This window comes from Podarcis liolepis, assembly GCF_965112155.1.
Source record: "Podarcis liolepis genome assembly, chromosome: 9".
NCBI classification, from domain to species: domain Eukaryota; kingdom Metazoa; phylum Chordata; class Lepidosauria; order Squamata; family Lacertidae; genus Podarcis; species Podarcis liolepis.
In genome coordinates, this window is record NC_139564.1 from 46,425,739 (window position 1) to 46,448,546 (window position 22,808).

General features: G+C 41.0%; 1 protein-coding gene and 1 long non-coding RNA gene across 6 annotated transcripts in view; one reads left to right on the plus strand and one right to left on the minus strand.

Annotated features, from left to right (window-relative positions):
• The window catches only part of GALNTL6 (polypeptide N-acetylgalactosaminyltransferase like 6), a 458,632-nt gene extending 455,310 nt beyond the window's left edge, over window positions 1–3,322 (plus strand). Inside the window, exon 13 of the mRNA XM_083520305.1 lies at window positions 2,398–3,322. Coding sequence (XP_083376431.1) covers window positions 2,398–2,568 — 171 coding nt within the window. The 3' untranslated portion in view covers window positions 2,569–3,322. The remainder of the gene's footprint in view (window positions 1–2,397) is intronic.
• The window catches only part of LOC310714761, a 107,679-nt gene that overhangs the window by 59,018 nt on the left and 25,853 nt on the right, over window positions 1–22,808 (minus strand). The gene's annotated exons all lie outside the window — the stretch shown is intronic.

Consider the following 22,808-nt stretch of genomic DNA (forward strand, 5'->3'; position numbering starts at 1 on the left):
GGCGAAGGGCAGTGATGCCAATAGCAACAGGCCCTTGAGGATGCCGCCCCTGACATGAGTCTGAGGGACCATATTTTTTTTAATGTCTGTTTTAGAGGAAACAAGAGAATGAGTTGGAAATGGGGGTATCACACCTTCTGTGACTACAGTAGTGGCTTAAGCATGTGGCATTCAAAAAGTGAACACAGACCACTGGGTACCAAAATGTATGGGGATAAGCCCTACTAGAAAAATTAACCAACCAACTCAAATTAGTACGGGGACAAGCTAACCCCAGTGCGATTCCCCTTTATCACATACAAAGCACAACATGACAGTGACCTATCCCCACCAACAACATACAAATCAACACGGCTAACCTGACCCAACGACCCAACCCCAACCCCACAATGTAACCACCTGAACACAATCAGCCAAGCTTTGGACCCCTAACATCTCACAATGTCTACACACACACACACACACACACAGCCTATCAATGTGATGCTGACACAAACCCCTAAACTAACACTATGCAACAGTAGTAGATAGGTAGCCGTGTTGGTCTGCCATAGTCAAAATAAAAAATTCCTTCCACTATGCAACAGAACATTCTCCCCCCAATTGTACTATTCTTTGCTTATTCGTCTCTTTTGTAATACAATAAAATCTTTTAAAAACTAATTTAAAAAAAAAACAAAATTGAATGCACAATTGATTCTGACCTTGAGGAATGGTGATTAGAACAATGTCAACATGAGATCTTGCTGGATCAGGCTAGCATCCTGTTCTCACAGTGGCAAACCAAATACCTATAGGAAACCTGAAAAAAAGGAACTTCATAAGAAAAACAAGAAAATTTTCAGAATACATTGGGAAGAAAAGTTTTTAAATGCACAAGCAATTAATAATAAATAGGGTATGGTTTACTGGACAGGATTCAGGATAACACCCCAATGGACCAGGATTCCTGTCCCCAGTGGACCCTTGACTCACATCCTCTTCTATGTTTACTCTCCGTCATCCTCGTGCTTTCCAAACTAGTTTAGAAATCAAATAAATGATGCATAATGGGCGAATCTAAACCTTGTTTAGGACATGTAGAATCAGTTGCATGATTTCTGTGAAATTAATTGGGTGTTCTGTGAAGAATGCAACACTGCTCAATTTCCTCAGCAGAAAAACAGTGGGGTTGAGCATCTTATGTAAGACAACATGGAAAAGACTGCTCTTTAGTAATTTATTGCAGAACAGCAAAGTCAATCCCCAGTCCACAGCAACAGGTCTTTGATGACCAATGCAACAAATATTGGAGCTGGTGGCTCACTGGGTCAAAAGAGCCACCAGAGATCAAATATCACAAACAGAATGTTCATACCTGCTTCTTTTTGTAGCAGGGATTTTGATTTCATTGCCTGCTGCTTCACCTTTCCCCCCTTGCTGGTAGTCAGAGTTGCTTCGGTTTGGGCGCTTGAACAGAAGCCCCTTTGCTACCCTCTGCCAAATTAGGATCACTGCTTTTGCTGGGCTTTGGGGGTGGAGATACAGTCCTTTTGAGCTCTCTTCCCATTGGGGCTGCTTCATAGCGCAGGAGAAAAGAAATCAGTTCCCTTTGTGTTGCACTGCAATAGTGAAGCTAGGGCTGAGAGCACCAATAAGAGGCTTCGGAATGAAGCTACTTGCCCTGATAGCCTGGGCTACTTTGCAGATCCCATGATGCTAGCCTACAGACACAACTTCTGCCAGGATTGCATCTCTAGATGCGGGAAGAATAATCTAAATGAGGCAAAATGAGGAGGTGGAAGTGGAACATAGTAGCTATCAAACCAAACCGTGCATCTGAAAACCCACCTTGCACTAAGTCAGACGAATGGTCCATCTAGCTGAGCATTTTCTACACTGATTGTCAGCCTCTCTCTCTGATTTCAGACCATCCTAGCCCTTTCTGGAGATGTGAAGGATTTAACCTGGGACCTTTTGTATGAAAAGCAGGTGCTCTACCCCTGCACTACTTCCCTTCCACGGTGGTGTTGGTGAATGATTCAGACAACCAATTGCCACAGAAGTTGTGCAGGAGTAAAGCTAACCAGCTCAGTGATCAAGCATGTTGGCACAGAGTTGCAGTTATGGGAAATGAGGGAGCAGATCCTCTGCAAGTCATCCAGGCTTGTCTTAAATATCAGTGCCTTCATTCATAACTGTTAAATATTTTACTCTAGACAGCCACCTACGTACAATACACTGGAAATAGTCTGGAAGCATTCTACACCATCACTCTGTTTTATTCTGGGCAGAAGAGCTGTCCAAATCTTAAAGAAGCTTGTCTTGACTTTTATAAAACCTCTGTTCCCCAAAACATGGCCATTTTTAATCAGCTGGCATTTGCTTCTTAATGCATTTTTGTTCTCATCCCCACAGGACAAAACTTTGTTCCATCCGGTGAGCAGCAGCTGCATTGATTGCAATCCGGCAGAGAAGAAGATTTTCATGAACAGATGTGATCCTTTATCTGAAACTCAACAGTGGATTTTTGAGCATATTAATATGACTGTTTTAGAGAAATTTAACAGCAAAAAAACCAGCTCTTAGGGAGAAAAAAAACAGACTGTTCTGTACAGATTGCAAACAAGATTTTGGCCAGCATCTGGGTCAAAGGAGTCAGAAATTAAGTTTCCTAGTGCCAGGAAATCTGTTCTGAAGATTAAGTAAATGCCAGGGCAGAAGCCAACGTGCTGTCATTGCGGGTGGACAATATCTGAAGAACTTGGCTGAGAACCTCACCAGCTGCTGCTGGAGGCCTCCTGGCTGACAATTTCCCTTGCTGGTCAAGGGAAAACTTTATTTTAAAAAAATGTTTCCAAACACTCCATGTTAATAAAGTTAAACAGAGTTTTAGAGTTTCTCAGGTCAAACCCTACTATAGTGAGTAGCTATGAATAGTTGCTGTTACTTATGGGGGATACTATGGAGTGCATGAGTGCTATGTGGGAATCTTGAGATGCCACCAGTAGAGAAGTAGAAACATCAATGGATACTGTCAGTGTCTCAGAACTGTAAAACAAGATGGATGTTCTAGCGCCATTCCTTTCCCTTGGTGGAAAGTCAGGTTTAAGAGGGTTATTTAAATAAGGTGTTATAACAGATAATGTTAAGAACCTCCCTATTACATTCCTTTCACTGTTGAAATGGGAATGGCTGAAAAGCAATGTAAGAGTAATTTTAGAGTTGCATTTTGAATGAAGCATGAAAATGACTGTAAGGTGTCAAATGACCATTTCTCTTCTGCAGTTGAAGAAAGAATAATTTCCATCACAGCAATTAAATAAAATTTCCATCCATTTTACATGGTGTTGCTGAACAATCATCTGCAATCATTCATACTTATCAAGTCACCATTGATGGGATGAGCCAAAAGTGACCACATCCTCCTTCATCTTTAAAAAGTAGACATGTTATTTATAATAGCAACACAATGGAAGGTTTTCAGAAAGGATTTCTGCTTGGAACACTGCATTTCTTTCCTGGCACTTTTTATTAAAAGATGCATAAGTGGATTTAGATCAATACAATCACCAGGAGAAGAAGCATAATGAGTCTGACAAGGCAGGTTTGTGGCCAAATACACTTCCTGGAGCTAAAGGTTGTCGGATTCTACCAGTATTAACTCAGTGCTGCAGGAATGGCTATAGGAGGCTATAGGCAGTTGTGGAGTTTCTATTAAAGTAGAATAGCATTATGTAGAATAGCAGCTGAAACTGCAGGCAACTGCCAACTGTTTCAGTTAATGCCATTGCAGGAGCTTAACAAAATCTACTGTATCATGTTATGCAGCTTTTCTGTAGCTGCACACTGTGAACATCCTAAGAACATGTTTCCAAACTTTTTGGGGGAGCCGTTTAAAGCAACCTGCTTTCGAGAACCAAATTTCACAATCAGCAGAATCAGATGCTGCTCTCATTGCTGGACACCAGTGCAGCCCACAGGTGGGGATCATTATGCTTCAATGTTTCCCCATACAGTGGTACCTCGGGTTACATACTCTTCAGGTTACATACGCTTCAGGTTACATACGCTTCAGGTTACAGACTCCACTAACCCAGAAATAGTGCTTCAGGTTAAGACCTTTGCTTCAAGATGAGAACAGAAATTGTGCTCCAGCGGCGCGGCGGCAGCAGGAGGCCCCATTAGCTAATGTGGTACTTCAGGTTAAGAACAGTTTCAGGTTAAGAACAGACCTCCGGAACGAATTAAGTACTTAACCCGAGGTACCACTGTATATATATTTTTAATTATAACTACCTGTGTAAAGTTAACACGTGAGAACAACTGACCCCTAAACTTGATGTTATTGTCCCCGCCCCCCATGTGTGGGGAGAATTTTATATGGGTGAGCATTCATATGTGCAACGTCAAATGATACTGAAGAGTTACATCACATGATTTTGCTGATTGTGCGCCCTGGCTCTTGGCTGGCAAATATGGGTGACCATTCGAATCTGCAAACTGGATAAGGAGAAGTTACGCCGTGTAGTTTTGTCTATTGTGGGTGCACGTTTTCTTTATGTATGATGTTAACAAGAGATGCTACCTTTGAGCTTATATAGAAAGTATGGATTATAGCACAGTAAATGCACATTGGAAGCTACCGCCTTCAGATTCAGGCAAAATGAGAAGCTGGAAGTGAAAAATGGTAGTTATCAAACCAAACTGTGCATCTGAAAAGTAATTTCAGCTTTCAGTTACTCCAATTCAAGTCAGAATTGTCTTGTTCTTTGTTTCAAATCTTCACATAAAGCCTTCATATTTTATCATGTGAGAAGCAGCAGCTTAAAATTTGTTTTGCTATACCATTCTCCTTCCTTGACAGAGATGAAGGAGCAGACAACTTTCAGGTTCCTAATATTAAGAGGAGAGCAGCCATCTTTCAGTTGTATTTAAATTCCAAAACTGAATGTTGAAGGAACCAAGGATGCAGATATTTCAGTTTTCATGATTTGACGTAAGTGGAGTAAAATACCACTTTCATTTATATCATGTGTCAAATTTGTTCTGAACATCTATTTTTGTTCCTTAGTTTGGTGATGTATTAAGGTGGAATGTTTGTTCCTTAGTCGTCTACATGTATGGCAATGGCTTTATCTGTAGAGCAGCAGTGCTGGTCAAATTTATGCATGCAGTGTAGAATGAATGAATTTCTAGATTGCAGGGATTGGTACATGCAAGCCCATCTGTTCACAATGCTTGCCTTCTTCCTTCTCTACCCCTAGCCGCTAATCTGATTCATCTGCCATCAACAGGACATACAGTTTTGCACACTATGATTCCAACCCACACAGAAAAGGTTTGCAATAGCTAGATTCTGCTTGTGGCAAATGAATTGGACAACTACTTTTCTGTGAGCAGGTGGTGACCAGGGAGAAGGCATAGATTCTAGGTCGCCAGGACATGCTAAGTGGGCCTATGCTATCTATAGCATTCAGATGCATATGCTTGAATATCAAAATGTCCCATGTTAAAGTGAGATAGATTATTTCATATAGCTCTATTTCAAATCGTCATGAGATATATTTATCAAGTCAGGGTGCAATCCTGCATGCAGGGTGCTTAAGTGACTGGGAGAGAAGCAGGATTGTGTGCAGGATTGATAAACCCTGCATAAATCTTAGCCAGTTGTGACATTAAATTGTGGTAAGCCTTACTGAAGGACATCAAAAGAGAACCAGTTTTTCAAAGCAACATAGAAACCCCCAACAGTGAAAACTCCCAGCAGTGAATAGAAATATCTCCAACAGTGGCTATAGATTCAGGTAGGTAGCCGTGTTGGTCTGACACAGTCGAAATAAATAAACAAAATTTTTAAAAAATTCCAGTAGCACCTTAGAAACCAAATAAGTTTGTTCTGGGTATGGTAGCCGTGTTGGTCTGACACAGTTGAAATTTAAAAAAAAAAATTGTCCAGTACAAAAATTACCCAAAGCAAACTTAGTTGATCTCTAAGGTGCTAGTGGCTATAGAGATACAGTGGTACCTCGGGTTAAGTACTTAATTCATTCCGGAGGTCCGTTCTTAACCTGAAACTGTTCTTAACCTGAAGCACCACTTTAGCTACTGGGGCCTCCTGCTGCTGCCGTGCTGCCGGAACACGATTTCTGTTCTCATCCTGAAGCAAAGTTCTTAACCCAAGGTACTATTTCTGGGTTAGCGGAATCTGTAACCTGAAGCGTATGTAACCTGAAGCGTATGTAACCTGAAGCGTATGTAACCCAAGGTACCGCTGTATTTCTGAAAGTTGTTTTGACACTGATAGAATCAAAAAGTTGAAAACGGCCTTGCAGGTCATCTAGTCAAATACCTGGCTTGATGCAGTTATTCTTCTTCTCAAAGATAAATTGCAATGAAAGTGAAACATGCACACCCAGCACAAACTAGGCTGAAAGATAGTACAAACTAGGCAGAGTTTAGGGGGGGGGAATCAAAGCCGTAAAAAAAAGAAATATGTCATCTGAAATACTAATGAACTGTTGTACTTGGAAACTAAATATGCGTAATCACTCATCTGTATTCACTTTACAATAATTGAGTTTAACCACTGTACACACTGACACACAGCACAAATCCACCACAGTGTTTGACTTGCTTTAGGGCTACTGAGGTCAGTGGACTTCAGTCATCTTAGCATGAGCCATGTTGGACCACAGCCACTCTTCTGAATTCTGCCATTTTTTAATGAAAATGCTGGATACTGTTACCATTAATGGTGTCCTGGTACTTACGCAGCATTGTAACATTTATTTCATATATTTCTATCAGCTCCTCAAATGTGTTTTGTCATGTCAATATGATGTGTGGCATCCAACCAGATTATTGTTGAAGTCCTAAGGTAACCCAAATGCAGTCCCTTAGCAGCCCAAACTTGAAGCTGTGAGCCACTTAAGAAATGGAAATTTCCTTTTGTTGAAAAGACCCTATCCTGAAAACAAAATAAAGTAAGAACTAGAAATATTTTCAGTTAGGCAATATTAGCAGCTCTTTCATCTGTGCAAGGTATTGACACGGCAAAGGTAGCTATCTCGCTCCACAGGTCATGACATGGTAACAAGGTCTCCATTCTTATTAGTGAAGATTTGATTGTAGAAAAGCTGGAGCAGTGTGTTAAAACACACTCTGTTCAGCACTGATATCAAGTGTCATGCTTGGATGCCTGAATTGTGAATTGCAATTCACACAATGCTCCGAGTATAGATGAAACGCTCTTAAAGAAATGAGTGTTTACTCTTCAGAATTGTTCTTGGGGATAAAAATGGCTTCTCTTAAAATAGATAGGGACTGATAAAATTGCCATTGATTTCTCTGACAAGTTGACACCTTAACAACGGTTGTATACTAGCTCAGTGAAATGAATATGGTGTTATTAGTCTATTATACAATGGACAGATATCCCTTGCAATAAGCACCAACCAGGTTGCTTTCCATTTACTGGCAGTCTTATCATCAGCACCCGAGGTCTAATAAACAGGAGAAATAATGCACATCTGTTTACTGTGAGTAGCCAGGTTTAGGAGACAACCTGTCACAGAGCACGGTGGGGTATGCAGTTCTTTTGCTTGCACACTTCATGATGTCCCCCTTAAGTACCTATTTAAGGAGAAATAAGAAATTTCTGCTGGCACAGTAACCCTGCTGTATCTGTAGGCCCAGCAAGCAATAAGAGGTAAGAAAATCTTGCTTGCCTAGTGGCTGCCCAAGTATGTTTTACTTCTGCTTGTACAATAAGCACAACACCTGGATAAAATCATAGAGTTGGAAGGGACCCTGAGGATCATCTAGTCCAACCCCTTGCAAGGCAGGAATACGCAGCTGTCCCATATCGGGAACAAACCTGCTACCTTGGCATTATCAGCACCACGCTCTAACCAACTGAGCTATCCAGGCCCATACCCATCCAGAAAGAATTACAAATGCTTCAAACGGGGGGACATTCTCCTCTCGCCCAAGTTAGGCTAAAGTGTTTGAACGTTACATACTATAGTCCCATTCACTTTGTGGGGAGTAAAGCCATGCGAAATCCAAGTACTCTGGCTTAACTGGGTGGCGAACGGAACTGTCAAAAAGGTGGACTATATTAATAAGGGTGATAGCAGAAACTACCAATAGTGATGTTGGGTAATATCCACACCATACATTTAAAAGCATATGACTCCCCACCCACACAAATAATAATCCTGGGAAATGTGGTTTACCCATCACAGCTACAATTTTCAACACCCGTAACAAACTACAGTTCTCAGGATTCTTTGGGAAAGCCACATGCTTTAAATGTATGGCTTGGGTGTGTTTACCAATAAATTTATGACTGCTGGTTTCTACGGTAGGCTCATCATGTACACCAAGCATTAGTTCTATGAAGTCTTCCCAAGGAAGAACATCAGTGCTCTTCTGTATGTGGAATATGCCTTCTGCTTATTGAAGGGCTGCTTTTACACCTCACACTTGAGTACTGCATGAGAAAAGTGATCCTAAATCCAAAGATGGCTTGGCCAACCTATTGTCCAAAAAGAAGCTTGAGAACTACTATGGAACCCCCCTGTGATTGTATTGCATGAATTACCATGCCAAGGTCAAAAACAAGCATTTATGGAACACTAGCAGCCATTTTCTTTTCCATGAATCATGGCTATATGGTTGCTTCCAGACAACCTGTTTAATTAGCGTTCAGCCTGATTTGTTTGTGGAGAGATTGGAGGATATTGGCTATTTAATTAGCATTCATCCTGATTTGTTTGTAGGGAGGCTAGATGGTGCTGCATCAAAGCAAGTGTTGTGCCACACTTTTCAGTGCATTTTCATGTCACTTTTGTTATCAGGAAAATGCCTGATCTTTTAAGGAAGTGGATTTGTTTCATGAGAGCTTCAAATCAGCTTTAACTGCACAGCCTGAATTTGTTGGGATGGGACTGAATCCCACCGCAAAATAGGGAGTCTGGAAGCTCCTTGTGGTACTTTGGATACAGCCATTTTTCTACATAAGTAATGGCTGCAATAGTTTAATGTTCCTAAATCTCACTAACATCCAAAGATTAAGGCTGCAATGCTACAGTATAATAATAATAGTAATAATAATTTATATGCCCTACCCTGGAAGAAAGTCCCATTGATGCTGTAGATATGCATAGGATTGTGCAGACAAGCACATAGACTGGGATACAAACAGCTACGTTAAATGCACCCAAACTAATTCAAATGCCCAATGGGATTTTTGAACCTTTATTCTGAATATGATCCCCTGTGCACATCACAAATTGCTTTTGAAATCTTCATTTCAAAAGAGGTTTTCCACGCAACTTAGTGTACTACTGTTCAAGAAATGTGAGTCCAGATCTCCCACACATGCTTTCTTGGGTCTGTGCCATGAAATCTTTTTCTGGATTACTGAACTTTTTGGGGGACGGGCTGGTGGTGTTATATGAATTGTACATTGCATCTATAACAAAGTATGGTAGAACTTTTGCAGATGGTATAAACCATCATGTTTCGTAGTCAACCTTCTTCCAAACATTTGTGAAATAACTAAATTTTGTGATTTTGTATTGCAGCCCTTTACAGTATGCAAGCTATAGAATGATAACTTAGAAAGAACAGCAAATGGACTGGTTTGCATGGAAGACCAAACTACAGTTTAGTGTTAGATTCTGACAGTTAAAAAACTAAGTCAGATTCATGCATTTGCCTCTTCATCCAGCAAAACCATGAGGTGGTTTTAAGAAGCTTTATATTCCTTTTTAATCACAGGTTTGCCACGCCATCTAGGTTTGCCACGTTCATTTTAATTTTGGTTTGTTTAGGCCTCAGAAGACAGTTTAAGAAGATGGCTTGTTTCAACAAACCATAGTTAAAATTAACCACAGTTTAGAATGCAAACATAATGCTAAACTGTGATTAATCAAAAACAAAGGGGCTTCTTATCTCCTCATCATGCCCATGTTGGAGGAGAAGAAAGGTGGTACTTGCAAGCCCAAGCCTCCTGTTGGGTTTTCCTAGGAAGGCTAAAACATGGTTTAACATTATGTCTGAATCCTCCTACTAGCATACCAGAAATCTTTGCCCAGAGACAAGCCCAGATATCCCAGGTGCTTCCAAACCTCCATGTTGAGACAGCAGTATCAAAGGAACATATTTCACTACTACATTATGATCTCCAGCTATTGGGAACATCCATGTTTTCTGCATTAACAGTAAAAGTAATATCCACTTTCTTGAAGTCTTTCTCAAATACTTTGAATTAGCATGTGTCTCTGTACACAGAATCAACTTAAGCGAAGCAGATAATACAAAAAAAAAGTTAACTGATTTTGTTTTCACAAATCAAAATTAAATTAACCTCAGTTTACAGTTTGGACATAACACTAAACTATGGCTAACTGAAACCAATCAAAAACTTCTGCTAGCCTCACAGCCATTTAAGGGAAGAGTAGATGATGGCGACCACACACAAGCGCAAGGCTCAGGCACATTAAACTAGGCCAAATACTGTATGTTTATCAAGTTAGGATGCAATCCCCACCCCCCAAATTCTACTGCTAATTGGCATTCTCCATTCATTTCAAGGGATCCTGCACATATGAGTCCTATTGAAATGAAGGCAGAGTGTGCAACAAGCAGTTAAGCAGATTGCACTTTTACTCCTGATGATACAATGAGCTCAGGTTCACATAGGTGCAAAATAGCTGTGGGTATGTTTGACATCACTGGCAGGTCTCATGCAGAGAGCTGCCTTCCTAGGTATGGGTGTCTTTATCACAGATGTGTTTCAAGTGGCAAACCACTGCTGTATGCACAGGTGCAATTTTGTATTGGTGGGTCTTTAGGGGACATTAGCTGAATGAAAAGCAAAGTCTGAAGAAAATTGATTAGACAGCAATTAGTGTCATAGGAAAAATAAGGACGACCATCATGAGCAGACCCTAAAAGTGTAACGGGAGCACTTGGCAGAGCAATACTCATCCACTCCAGCCTTCATAATGTTACTTCCTTAGAACCAAGATGTGTGTTTTTTCATTTACTTATTTTTAAAATCTGAATTTTTCTCCAATGAGTGGAAATTTTTATATTTTTGGACCTATGATTTCTCTGAATGGTTCCATATAATAAATATGAAACAATAACTTTACTGGGAAGTGTGATTCAGTGTTATTAAAAACAATAACGCAAGTTCACTTATATCCAACAGCACCCAAGCAAAAGTGCCTGGGGGTTAGTAATTAAGCCTCGGCAGGGTCGCCCTTTATCCCCTTATGTCTGTGTATCATTGCTGCCGGATAGACTATTGCCACAACAACACTAAAGACGAAGTTTCTTCCAATTGCTTTCAGGAATATTGGTATATACCCAGATTCAGTGTTCTGTAACCGAGACTGAAACCTTTATTAAATGTAGGTGGTGATAATTGCGACTTTCTAAATGGCATAGAAAACCAGGCAGCCAAGACCCCATGAGCTGATGAAAAGAATACGTTTCCTAGAGTTTAACGACTGGAAACTTGAATTATTTGTCCTAGAAAGCTTTTTTGTTTGGTCCATTAATAATATGAGGGGAAATGCCAGTAGCCATACATGCAGCAGGCTTCTTTGAGAAAGGAAAATGACTGCACAGTTACAGTCTAAGATAAAATACAATCTTATCATATAATTGGAAATCAAGCCCTCCTGGAGGTTTTACTTTGCTTTCCACAAAAACTGCAAAACAAAATAAATCAATAACTCTTCGTCAAATTAAGGTGAAAGGGTTCAGTCTGAAAGCTTTGCACATGCAATGATTCCTAATTAGTCTCTATGTGACTCACCCACACACATGGGCAACCACCAGTAAGTATGACCTCACCAAACGAGGCCTCCATGCTTTGGTCTGTGGGCCTACTTTGGGCCTCTGGGCCTTGATATTTGGCCAGTGAGGAGGTTTTGGACAAAAACATGTATCAAAAACAGCATGGAAATAGGATGAGGCTACTGTTCAGTGGGAAGACAGGTGCCTTATATATTGCCAAAAGTCCCAGGTTCAATCGCTGGAATCTCCCATTAGAAATAATCCTAGGGAGAAGAGTTAGGGAATATCTCCTCTGGAAAACCACCAGCAGCTTGAATAGGCAGCACTGAACAAGAGGGACACCAGCTGCCTCAGTATAAAGAAGCTTCAGACATTGAAATTGAGAGTTAACAGCACGAACCTATGCATGCCTGCTTAGAAGTAAGTCCTCAATGGGACTTAGGGCTTGTCCACAATTGAGCATTATGTAGCTGTTGATCCATTTCCTACCATTCAAATTAGATTGGAGTAGCAATTTGAATCTGACTTTGGTTATGAGGTGCAATGTTGATCTTTCCCTTTCATACTAATAGGTTTCCCTTTTCTGTTTGTCCACAATTTCTAATTAGTTGATTTTATTATGCTGATCAAGTCCTAAGAGGGCATGCTAGCAGGACAGCTGCATACACTTGCGATTTAAAAAAATTCTCCCCATCTAGAAAGTGCGCAAAAGCACCATCAGGCAACTGCAAATTCTCTGCACAAAATTATTTATGTGGCTTGCTTGTGCAGTTTTCCAGTTTTCTGCAAATCTGATGGATCAAAAGAAATATGTACACGTATAATGCTATGCTCCTCTGTTCAGGGGCATGCTAGTTAGGAGCACAGCTAGAAAAGAAATGAAAGTACTAAGGAAATAGTGGGCATGGAAAGGGAAGTAGCAGGAAGTGGCAATTGATCCACCTAGTAAGAAATACTGAAACAAATTAATCATGACCCTGAGTAAGGTGGTTTGGAGCCCAATTTCCCCAAACTTATTGGACTATCCCCCTATTGGGTATAGCTGAATATATGAGTTTCAGTGGGAAGTTGGTGTTGTTTAACATCATGAAGACAACAGAAATTAAATAGAAACACAAACAGCTGCAAACACACAGTAAACTCCAGTGTGGACAAGCCCTTCCGCTCTGATACATTTCTACAGGATTGTCCCCTAAATCAGATCTCTCTAGGTTGCCTCACTTCTTTCCCCGGATTGATGCCCTTAAGGAAAGCAAACTGGTCCATTGCAAGTCAAAATCAGTCAAGTACATTGAAAAAAAATATGAAATTGTTGCTAGTATGCATCTGTCTCGGGAAACAATGCCATTTTATAATCTTGGGAGGGATCTTATTTTTCATGACTATATATGTTAAAGGCATTTGAATGTTTCATATCCAGTTACACAGACCTTCTGATGCAAAACACGAGAGCATACCCAACTGGGACTGGCTGATGAGCCGGCTTAGATGTAGTACAAATAACGGATGTAGAAACACTGATCAATGATGAATGGTTGCCTCAAAATAACATTTTAATGACAGGCTTAAAGGATTAAGCAAGAGCACATGCCTGTATTAGATGTTTACCAAACATCCTGACTTGGAACAAAAACTCTGCCCCTCTTGTTTTTGTTTTATACTTCAATGTATTAAGACAATGGGGAAATGAGTAAAAAACATTTCAGAACATTTTGCAAGATTTGCTCTGAATTAATAAATACCTCTCTAAAATTAGTGTATTTATTCTTTTCAGCTTGAATATTTTCCAGAGCGATGTGATAACAGTTCAGATTCAGAACTTTTTACCACGGTTATACAAGATTTCATTGCCACTCCTATTCTCGCATACCTCATTTGCCTAATCTCTATTCTTGAGACAATTTTGCTCAGAAGGCACTTCTGCCCTGCATGTTGGGTGCTGAAACTCCCAGGTGGCCAAGCTACATGTGTGTCTTAAATACATACAATGGTGATCCCTGGCAATCTATCCAGCCGACAAATATGAAGGCATATTTACATTAGGCCGTCTGATAGCAAAAGACTGAAACTCATTTCTTCGCTCCAAGCACATTGTGTTCCTTACAAAGTGTTCATAATATATTTATAATCAATTTGCTTGCATCCTCCTTCCACACTATGTTTACAATTCCCTAAAATGCATAAAATGGCAAATAAATATATAAATGCGAAACAATAAAAACATCAGCAATGGAACAGAGGACAATAATGTCAATATCAGAATCTATGGCAGGTATGCACGGCTTAAAAGCTTGTAATCCAATTGCTGTTCACTCTCAAATAATTGGGTCACCTCACATTCGGGGGGGGGCGAGATTCCAAGGCTCATTGGCTGTGGCTCTTTCCCAACTTTCTGTGTGCAATCTACATGTGATTGGGCAGTTCCCATAAATAACCACAGGTGTTTGTAGCGGACAAGAAAGGTCAACACAGGCGGAAAAGCAACTGTTGCACAAAGCACCACAGCTAGTGCCACAGATGCCAGAGCAACCTTCTCCAACCTAATGCCCTCTAGATGTTGTTGGACTATGGTTCCCATGAAACATCTGGATAGCAGCAGGCTGGAGGGGAGGGCTATGCTAGAGAATTCCTGAATCCAGAGGTGCTTTTGCCCTTCCCCTTTACAAAGTGGGCAGGACAGTAGTGCCCTTTACTATTGACTTCAGCTAGACTTCAAAGACTGATTTAGCATTGTTTTAGCCAGTGCTTATTTATAGAAGCATTTTTTTTCTGAAGCCTCAATTAAGCAAGCATTGATTATCAATACCTTTAAATATATAGATAGCTAGGAACTCCCATTAAGATAACACATTGATGCTTTTCTAGGGAGCCGTGAAGGAGCCTGTAATCAAACACTAACTAAAAATATCAGCAAGTCATGAAGGATAACTATCAAGTCGACAGCCATTTTAATCACTCCAATTACTCAATTGTCTGCGCCTAATTCGTTATAGGCAGTTCAATTGTGTTTGCCTTGATTGATATCGCAGTGGTTGCCTTAAAAAAACAATGACATTTTGTGAATAACAAAGTCAGCACAAAAATATGCACCGGATCCCAAAGGAAGCCGGAGGAATTATGATTGCTCAGCTCCCCTTTGCAAATGAATAAGTAGGAAGAAAGATCAGTTATGAAAATAACAACAATCTAGTTTAGAATCAGATCCATCTAAAGCAGTTCTCCATCAATTGTAAGAGAATAACAAAGCTTGAAGCAGACCATATTAGGATAACGAAGGCATTTTCCTTCTGTGTTGTTTGGAATTCATAGCCTAGATAAACTGATTGTGGAAAATGCATCGAGAAAAACTAAAATTCTAATTAATTCCTTAGGTAAGAAAAGCAAACTTCCAGGGAAAGCCTAGGAAGATGATTTTATAGTTTGAAGGAAATGTGGGGGGTTTTAGGGTGGGGGGTAGAACTTGAGAACAGGGCGCATTCCAAACCTGTTGTATATTATTATGTCTTACATACGTATTCCACCTTCCCTCAAAGGACTACAGGATGGTGCACATGCTATTTTTCCTCACAACAATTCTCAGAGGTAAGTTAGGCTGAGAAAAGATGACTGGCTCAAGGTCACCCTACAAGCAGAAAACCCAATTGTTATTTGTTCTGATTCAGTGATAAACAGTGGGGTTTCCTGCAGAAAGTTGTGGGACTTGGAGATGGATTTGTGCCTGGAAAGCACGACACAAAAGGAAATCTGGATGAGTCCTTAATGTCCTTAGAATTGAAACCCTGTTCTTTTTCCACAGCATCACATTGCCTCTTAAACCTGCCTCCTTGCATACTACCGATAAACCCAATCTGGATGTCAACAGTAAGAGTAGTTAATCCAGCTCTTGATCAGTACCTAGAATTTAGCAAACCTCACAATGGAAAATTAATTAAGTAGCTAGAATCAGGGCAGTTGTCCAGCTGACTGGAAATACTGCTCAAAAAAGGAAGTAAAACAGCATTCTTGGAAATCAAGCAGGACTATCAGCAGTACATTTGTGACCAAGGCAGTTGACCAGAGACCAAATGCTGGGAAGAGGACTTTTCATATCGCCTTCCTTGACTATGGGGGCCATTCCTTTTGTAGCATGGGGAGGTTATAGGCAGGCAGAGGGAAAACAGGAATGAATCTATTTGCCACCTAGTTGAAAATGCACACTGTAGTGTTCCAGCATGCTAAACGCAGGTGATCTTTTAAACAAAACGTAGCTCCAGGTGAAAGCAAACTGCAGCTACAGTGGTACCTCGGATTAAGAACAGTCCTGTTTACGAACGATCCGGTTTATGAACTCCACAAAACTGGAAGTAGTGTCCCGGTTTGCGAACTTTTACCTCAGTCTAAGAACGGAATCCGAACAGTGGAAGGGCACCACCAGCATGAGGCCTCATTAGGGAAAGCGCACTTCAGTTTAAGAACAGTTTCGGTTTAAGAACAGACTTCCAGAACGGATTAAGTTCGTAATCTGAGGTACCACTGTACAATCCTTTTTACAGATTTTGGAGAATTATAGGCCAAAATGTTGCTCAGGAACAAGGAAGTCTCAGTTTCTTTGTGCTTGGCAGCCTGCCAGGAGATGTGAAGAAAGAAGCTGAGATCCACTTGCATGCACACCCTGCCTCCTTTTTAATTGAATTCGTTTTATCAGGTTTTTAAAGCTTGGATAAGTAGCGTCAATACCCTTTTTATCTTGCTCTTGTTTTTCTTACGCATAAACTCACAATGGAAACTTTTCCACTATCAGCCAATGCTGGCGTGTACATAGAACTTGGAAACAGGGCCCTTGAAGGCCATTCTCCAGCTATCGCACATAGGCAGGAACCCTCCCAACATTCACACACCTCCCCTTTATGGATAATGATCTGTAGCTGTTGAGTGCAATCAGCATTGTGTCTAAAATCCTGTCCCTGGATTACTTCATGCTAAAGTTCTTGTGCATTTTTTCCTGTAAAACTGGCAACCTCATTACAAATGTCTTCATCTTTCTGGGAGAGAGCTTGTGTTTAACCTGAACAAACATCCTGGAACTCCAACCCACCCAGCTACTGTTCCATCCTTCCAAGTTTCTGGGGTTGGGATATCTCAGTGCAAAACATTCCCTTCCCACCTCTCATAAGCATCCATTAACAAGGGTCGTTGAACGCGCACAAAATGGGAGTTGCCTGTACTACTTTAGCAGTAATTGCTTCAACCAAATAATCCTGGGAATGGTAGTTTGTTAAAGGTCTCTTTAATAACTGAATTGCAGGGGGTTGGACTAGATGAACCTCAGGGTCCCTTCCAACTCTACAATTCTATGATTCTACAAACCCTCAGCACCCTTTAAAAAAACTACATCTCCCAGGAGTCTTTGGGAGAAGCTATTACTGTTGAAGTGGTATAGGAGTGCTTTGAAAGTATTGTGCAGGTGTGACCAATCACCTGTTCCATGTTTTTCCATGTACATTGGAAATATAATATCAATGTAGTCCTGTTGTTGTTTTTTAATATATCAGTGGTGGTCATAACACCAATATAATTACTGTTGTATATTAGCATACCCTAGTGTTGGACCAGGATCAGAAACATGCAGGTCTGAATCCTCACTTAGCTATGGCCCTTGCTGGGTTACCTTGGGATAGTCACTCTATCTTAGCCTAGCCTACCTCAAGGGGTTATTGTGTGGATAAAATCAGATGGCGGGGTAACAAACATCACCTTGATCTCCTTAGAGGAAAGGTGGGATATAAACGAAAAAAAGACAAGTAGTGTGCAAAAACAAATTGAAAGGTCAGCCTCGGAGAGTAGCAGCCAAGGAAACCATTCAGAGGAACAGTTGAGTAACTCTGGAATAACTCAGTTAGGCTAACATAGATACAAGAAAAATGCTTAGCTGTACACACCTGGGAAGGGACAAAAGGGAAAAGGCAATGAAAACGCAACATTGAACAAAAGGCAATTGGAGAACCTTGCAATGCAGGCACAGCCAAAGCTGTTCATCAGCTGCCATAAGTTTCGATTGTGGCCAGCTATTCGGGTTGAAATTGGAGGAGATCCATTCAGTGGAATGAATTTTATTGATTGCCTTGATGTGTTCCTGAGTGATCTTCAAACAGAGGGGATTATATTGATTGGAGAGACCAGTGGCAGTGCCAAAAAGGATGCTGCCACTATCTTAAAGGAAGTTAATTCTGGCCTGAATGCCAAGCCACTAGTTTCAGTCATAGCTGGTTTGACTGCTCCTCCAAGCAGGATAATGAGTCATGCTGCGACAATCATTGATGTTGGAAAAGGTCAAGCTAAAGAGAAAATAACTGCTCTTCTAAGTGTCAGAGCAGTCATCAGGGTGATTCTTACTCACCTGGACAGTGTCAGGTACAGTGAATTACAGCAGTGGAAAACATTTAGAACAGTAAGAATTCCCCCCATCTCCAAAATGTGAGTAACGCTCTTTCCGATGTTCAGGCTGTGAGGGCTATTGCTTCTGGAAACACTGAAACATGAAGGAGGCTGTAAGAGGAGCTTGGGGAAACTCCAAGGCTTGCAGAACCACACACACACACATAATATTTGGAGGGAGGGGAAAATTCCTAAGGGGAAAATGCCCCCATTGAAGACTGAGCATGCTTAGTGTCCATGGAACACTAAGCGCTTGTTGCATGGTAAGGGGTGGGTGGGTGTGGGTGTTTGCAGTCAAAACAACCATCCATTTTTGCTAAATAAGGGTATGACAGGGTTAAGACTCAGAGAGTTCCTGATTACTGGAGAAGACACTTTTTGACATCACTTCCCTTGAGTTCTCTGGCTTGTTTTCTCCTGCTTTGGAGGGTAGGAACCGTACAAATGGGTTCAAGTTACAAGAAAAGAGAATTTCTGACTTAACATCGAGAATAACTTTCTGACAGTAAGAACTGTTCAACAGTGGAACAGACTGCTTCAGGGGGTGGTGGCCTTTGGGAAACTTCAGTCCTGGCCTTCCTTCCATTCTAGCAGAGAGAAAGTACTCAGCATACAATCTTGTGCAAATTCAGAGAATGATGCTATTAAAGTTATGGTACTCTCTCTCTGGAAAAAGACTGGGGGGAAATGAAAATAGAAGGCCCTAGAGGAGGAGATTGGAATACTATCGTAAACCCAACAGGAAACGGAAAAACAGGAAATGGAATTAAACATACTGGCCCAATGTGTGATCACAGTGGAGAGACTTTAAGATGGAGATTGATGGAAGGTTTTATTAGCATTCAGTTTGGAGTTATGGTAGTGGGAATTAATGAAGGTGAAGGAAAAATTATGGTTGACATTTATCAATAATAACAATTAAGGAACCCATCTTGGACTTTTTGTGGGGAAAAGAAATGAATGATTCTGAGACACCCTGACTTAGAATAAATATTGTTTAACAGAAAACAAAGATGGATGTTAGCATAGACTGAGTGTTTTAAATAAACATATTTTCTTTTTTAATATAACCAGCAGGTGGCCAATCAGAACATTTCATTTTGTATCTTTTTTCTAATGTTTCTTTTTCTTTTGTCTTTTTCACTATATTCTCTCTCTCTTTCCTTCCCTATCTCTTTTCTGTCCCTTACTGTTTTTCTTCTTTCTCTTCTTTCTTTGGAGTCCTCTGTTTGGGGCCTTTATTAAGGTCCAGAGATTATATATTCAGATGCAAGATGGTTGATGGAGGACCCTGGGTGAGTGACAAGGAAAGTTCAGTCTCTTAGAGAGGGAGGGCTGGGAGAAAAAAGGAATGATGTCAGGTGAGAGATGGGAGGAGCTTCTGTGCTCAGTGGGTGGTAAAGGCTAATAATTACTTTTAAGTAGGACTCCATATTCTACCTATTCAATATGTATTTTCTGTAGTTTTACTGTATTATGAAATAAATTCAATTAAAGAAATTAAACGAAATAGAAGCAGAATTTGCCTACCTTGTTTTTGTTACTGCTGGAATTGAGTGCTAGACTCTATGTAAGTAAACACTATTTTGTATGCTTACTTTACAGTCTGCGTGCCCCTTTTATTAGGAGAGAATAGGAAAAGTCCAGTCTGCTACTGGAGGCTGGAGAAATAAAAACTAAGGCTACACAGCCTAGTCCCAAAGTTTGCACTTTAATGCTGCAAGGGATGGTGTTTTAAGTCTTCTAAGCGTATTAAGTCTAAACGCTAAACTGATTTTCTTTAAACATTCTGCTCACACACGTGAGTAATAGGGAAGATAAATTATACAAGAATACACACACATTCTTTATAAAAGAATATATACTAGTCTACCTACAAAATCCATCCAACACTGGGGAGATAGAAAACTGGGGAGGGTGAAATCGAGTAGCGTGTCTGGAATCCTGAGCAGCAACACTCCACACTGAAACATTTTGAGGCAATCTCCATAAAGCACTCTTTTCTTTTTTACTGGGGAAAAAACATGTTTTCACTTGCCTGAGCATTAGTGACATGCAGCATTTGAATTCAGTTGTGAAGCCATCAAAGTATTTCCACAAAAAAGACAGAAGGCAGACCTGCCTATTCTATCTTCCTATTTTCGAACTTGCCAGGCTGTGTGCTGAAGTCATTACCAGGGACAGTCACAGAGTTGGTTTAGGGTAGGGTTGTCAGAGAATTCTGACAGAAAAAGAAATGGGAGTGGAAATTGCCAGCGTTTGCTTATTCACTCCCGTGTCCAAAACGGAAATCAATCCAGAGAATACAAGTGGCATTCACTGTTCTTGTTTTCAGTCTGGAAACAGTATGTAATGGATGACTTTCCCTCCCTTTCTGCATTGTCCTTCCTTTGCACTGAAATGTATAGCCTTTACAGTGAAATGAATGGTGTGGAGCTATGCAATTATAACCTGATTAACTACATAAATTCTGCCACAGCAGATAGAAAACTCATAACACCTTTTTGCTATAAGTTGAACTGCAGCAGAACAGAAGCTGGCTGGAAAGGAAATCAATGTATTCCTACATCCACAGTTTAGGGTTTAAATGAACTACAGACATGCAAAAAAACCCACAACCCTGTTGGATTAGTATTACTTGTCCACCCTATTCCCAGCCCACAAAGCGGATGTTTTTTGAAGAACAGGTTTTTAAGAACAGGTTTACTTTAAGGGGAAGAACACAAAGCAAGTGATATATATATATATATAACCCAAGATCACAAGATTCTGCAAAACACACACAAAAAACTCTCCCTCCTTTAATGACCTAATCCTATGCCACGCTGGCATCTGGAAGTGCTGAAGAGCTTCCTTGTTTATACCTTCTACCCTTAATCTCTTGTCTAAGAAAGAAAGAAAGAAAGGGCTGACAGAAAGGGAGAGAGCAAGCGAGAAGGCATGACAAAGAGAAAAGGGGAGGCTTCAGATGCAGTCCCTAGCAGATTGCACCTGGTGGAATGTGGTCTTTGGCAGAAAATAGTGTCATTTCGCCTCTGCCCTATAACAAGGAATTGTAGGGAGTTGTCTTTACAGAGGGGCTGTGATCCTCACTTAATGCAGGGACACAGGAGCAGCAATTAGAAAACGTATGCACAGACAGACATGGTAATGTTGAATGCTCTGTGTGATGGCACATTACATTTTTCGTGCACCTTTCGGGGGAAAGAAATTTGGGAGGACAGCTTTTTATTATGTAGCTATGCGCAGGAGCAATTTTCACTATCTTGTTCACTGTGTTTAGCAGAGAAAAAAACATAAGCCTTATTCTTCTCTGCGTAAGATGCTAAAGGGAGTAGTACAAAGGTTAAAGCAAGTGCATGTTTTATCCACAGAACACACCTTTGCTTGCTGAACTCCAAGATGGAAGTGTCAACAGGAACTAGGACCCACTCCCTTTTCCAAGGCACCTTATGTTGTATCAGATAACTGCTGGTCATGTGTAATAAATTCTTGTGGTCTACAAGGAATAGTTACAGGCCGCTTAAACAGCTCCCAGGATTCAGCGTCAATTTCCAGGGCTAGGGATCTCAAACGTCCCCTTGTGTTTTTCCCATTCATCCCATCCAAGGGCAAGAACAGCAATACTCATCCATACTTGTATGACTTGAAGCCACATCAGGATTTAAAACAAATCAACAAACTCAGATTTCCATTGGACATACGGGGAAGTTTTACCCTTCCCATTCTCCAGCCATGATCCTGATAGGTATATTCCCTACTGGAAAAGAACATAGAAACCAGGAGATTCCCCCCCACCCTATCACCAGCTGTGGAACAGGGGCAATTTCTATCGGGATCCCGGCTGCAGAGTGAAGAGGAGAAACTCACCTGCCTGCAGTCTTTTAATCCCCTGAGTTGGCTGCAAGTCACACAATTAATACCATGCACAGTTAGGTCTGCAGTTGTATTAGGCCAGGAGTAGGGAAGCTCAGAGCTAGGGACCAAATGCATTCCTCCTGGCCTACCTGGCCTCAAGACTCTCCCTAGGCTATAGATTCTCCTTCTCTTCCCAGGCCATCACCTTCAGCAGACCTGCTTTGCAACTTCCTTGAATGTTTTTGCCTGACTCAAATTTGCCCTCAAACTCTGCTGATGCCGCTTGCTTATCTGGATAGAGAAAAAAGAGGGTGGACGTATTAGCGTATTGTACGAAGATAAAATGTACATGCATTCATGGGCGTAGCCGGGGGGGGCAGAGAGGGGCAGCTGCCCCCCCAATCAATAAAAATACATAGCAAACCGAGGTTCTGCCCCCCTAATAAAAGGCCTGCCCCCTAAAAAAAGGCCTGCCCTCCCCGAACAAAAATCCTAGCTACACCCATGCATGCGTTGCTCCTTTTTTCTCAGGCCTAACCTACTGCTAGCATGTGGCCTCCTGAAAGCTGACCAGAAGAGAATATGGCGCTCAGTTGGAAAAAGCTTTCCCACCCTGTGCTAGAGGCAGAACTGGGGGCATGAATGGCCACTTTGGTAAACCCAATAAGACTGGCCCCTAACTTAAATGGCTTCAAACGAGAATTCGATTTATGGTGGGAAGTCCTGACGATGGCTAC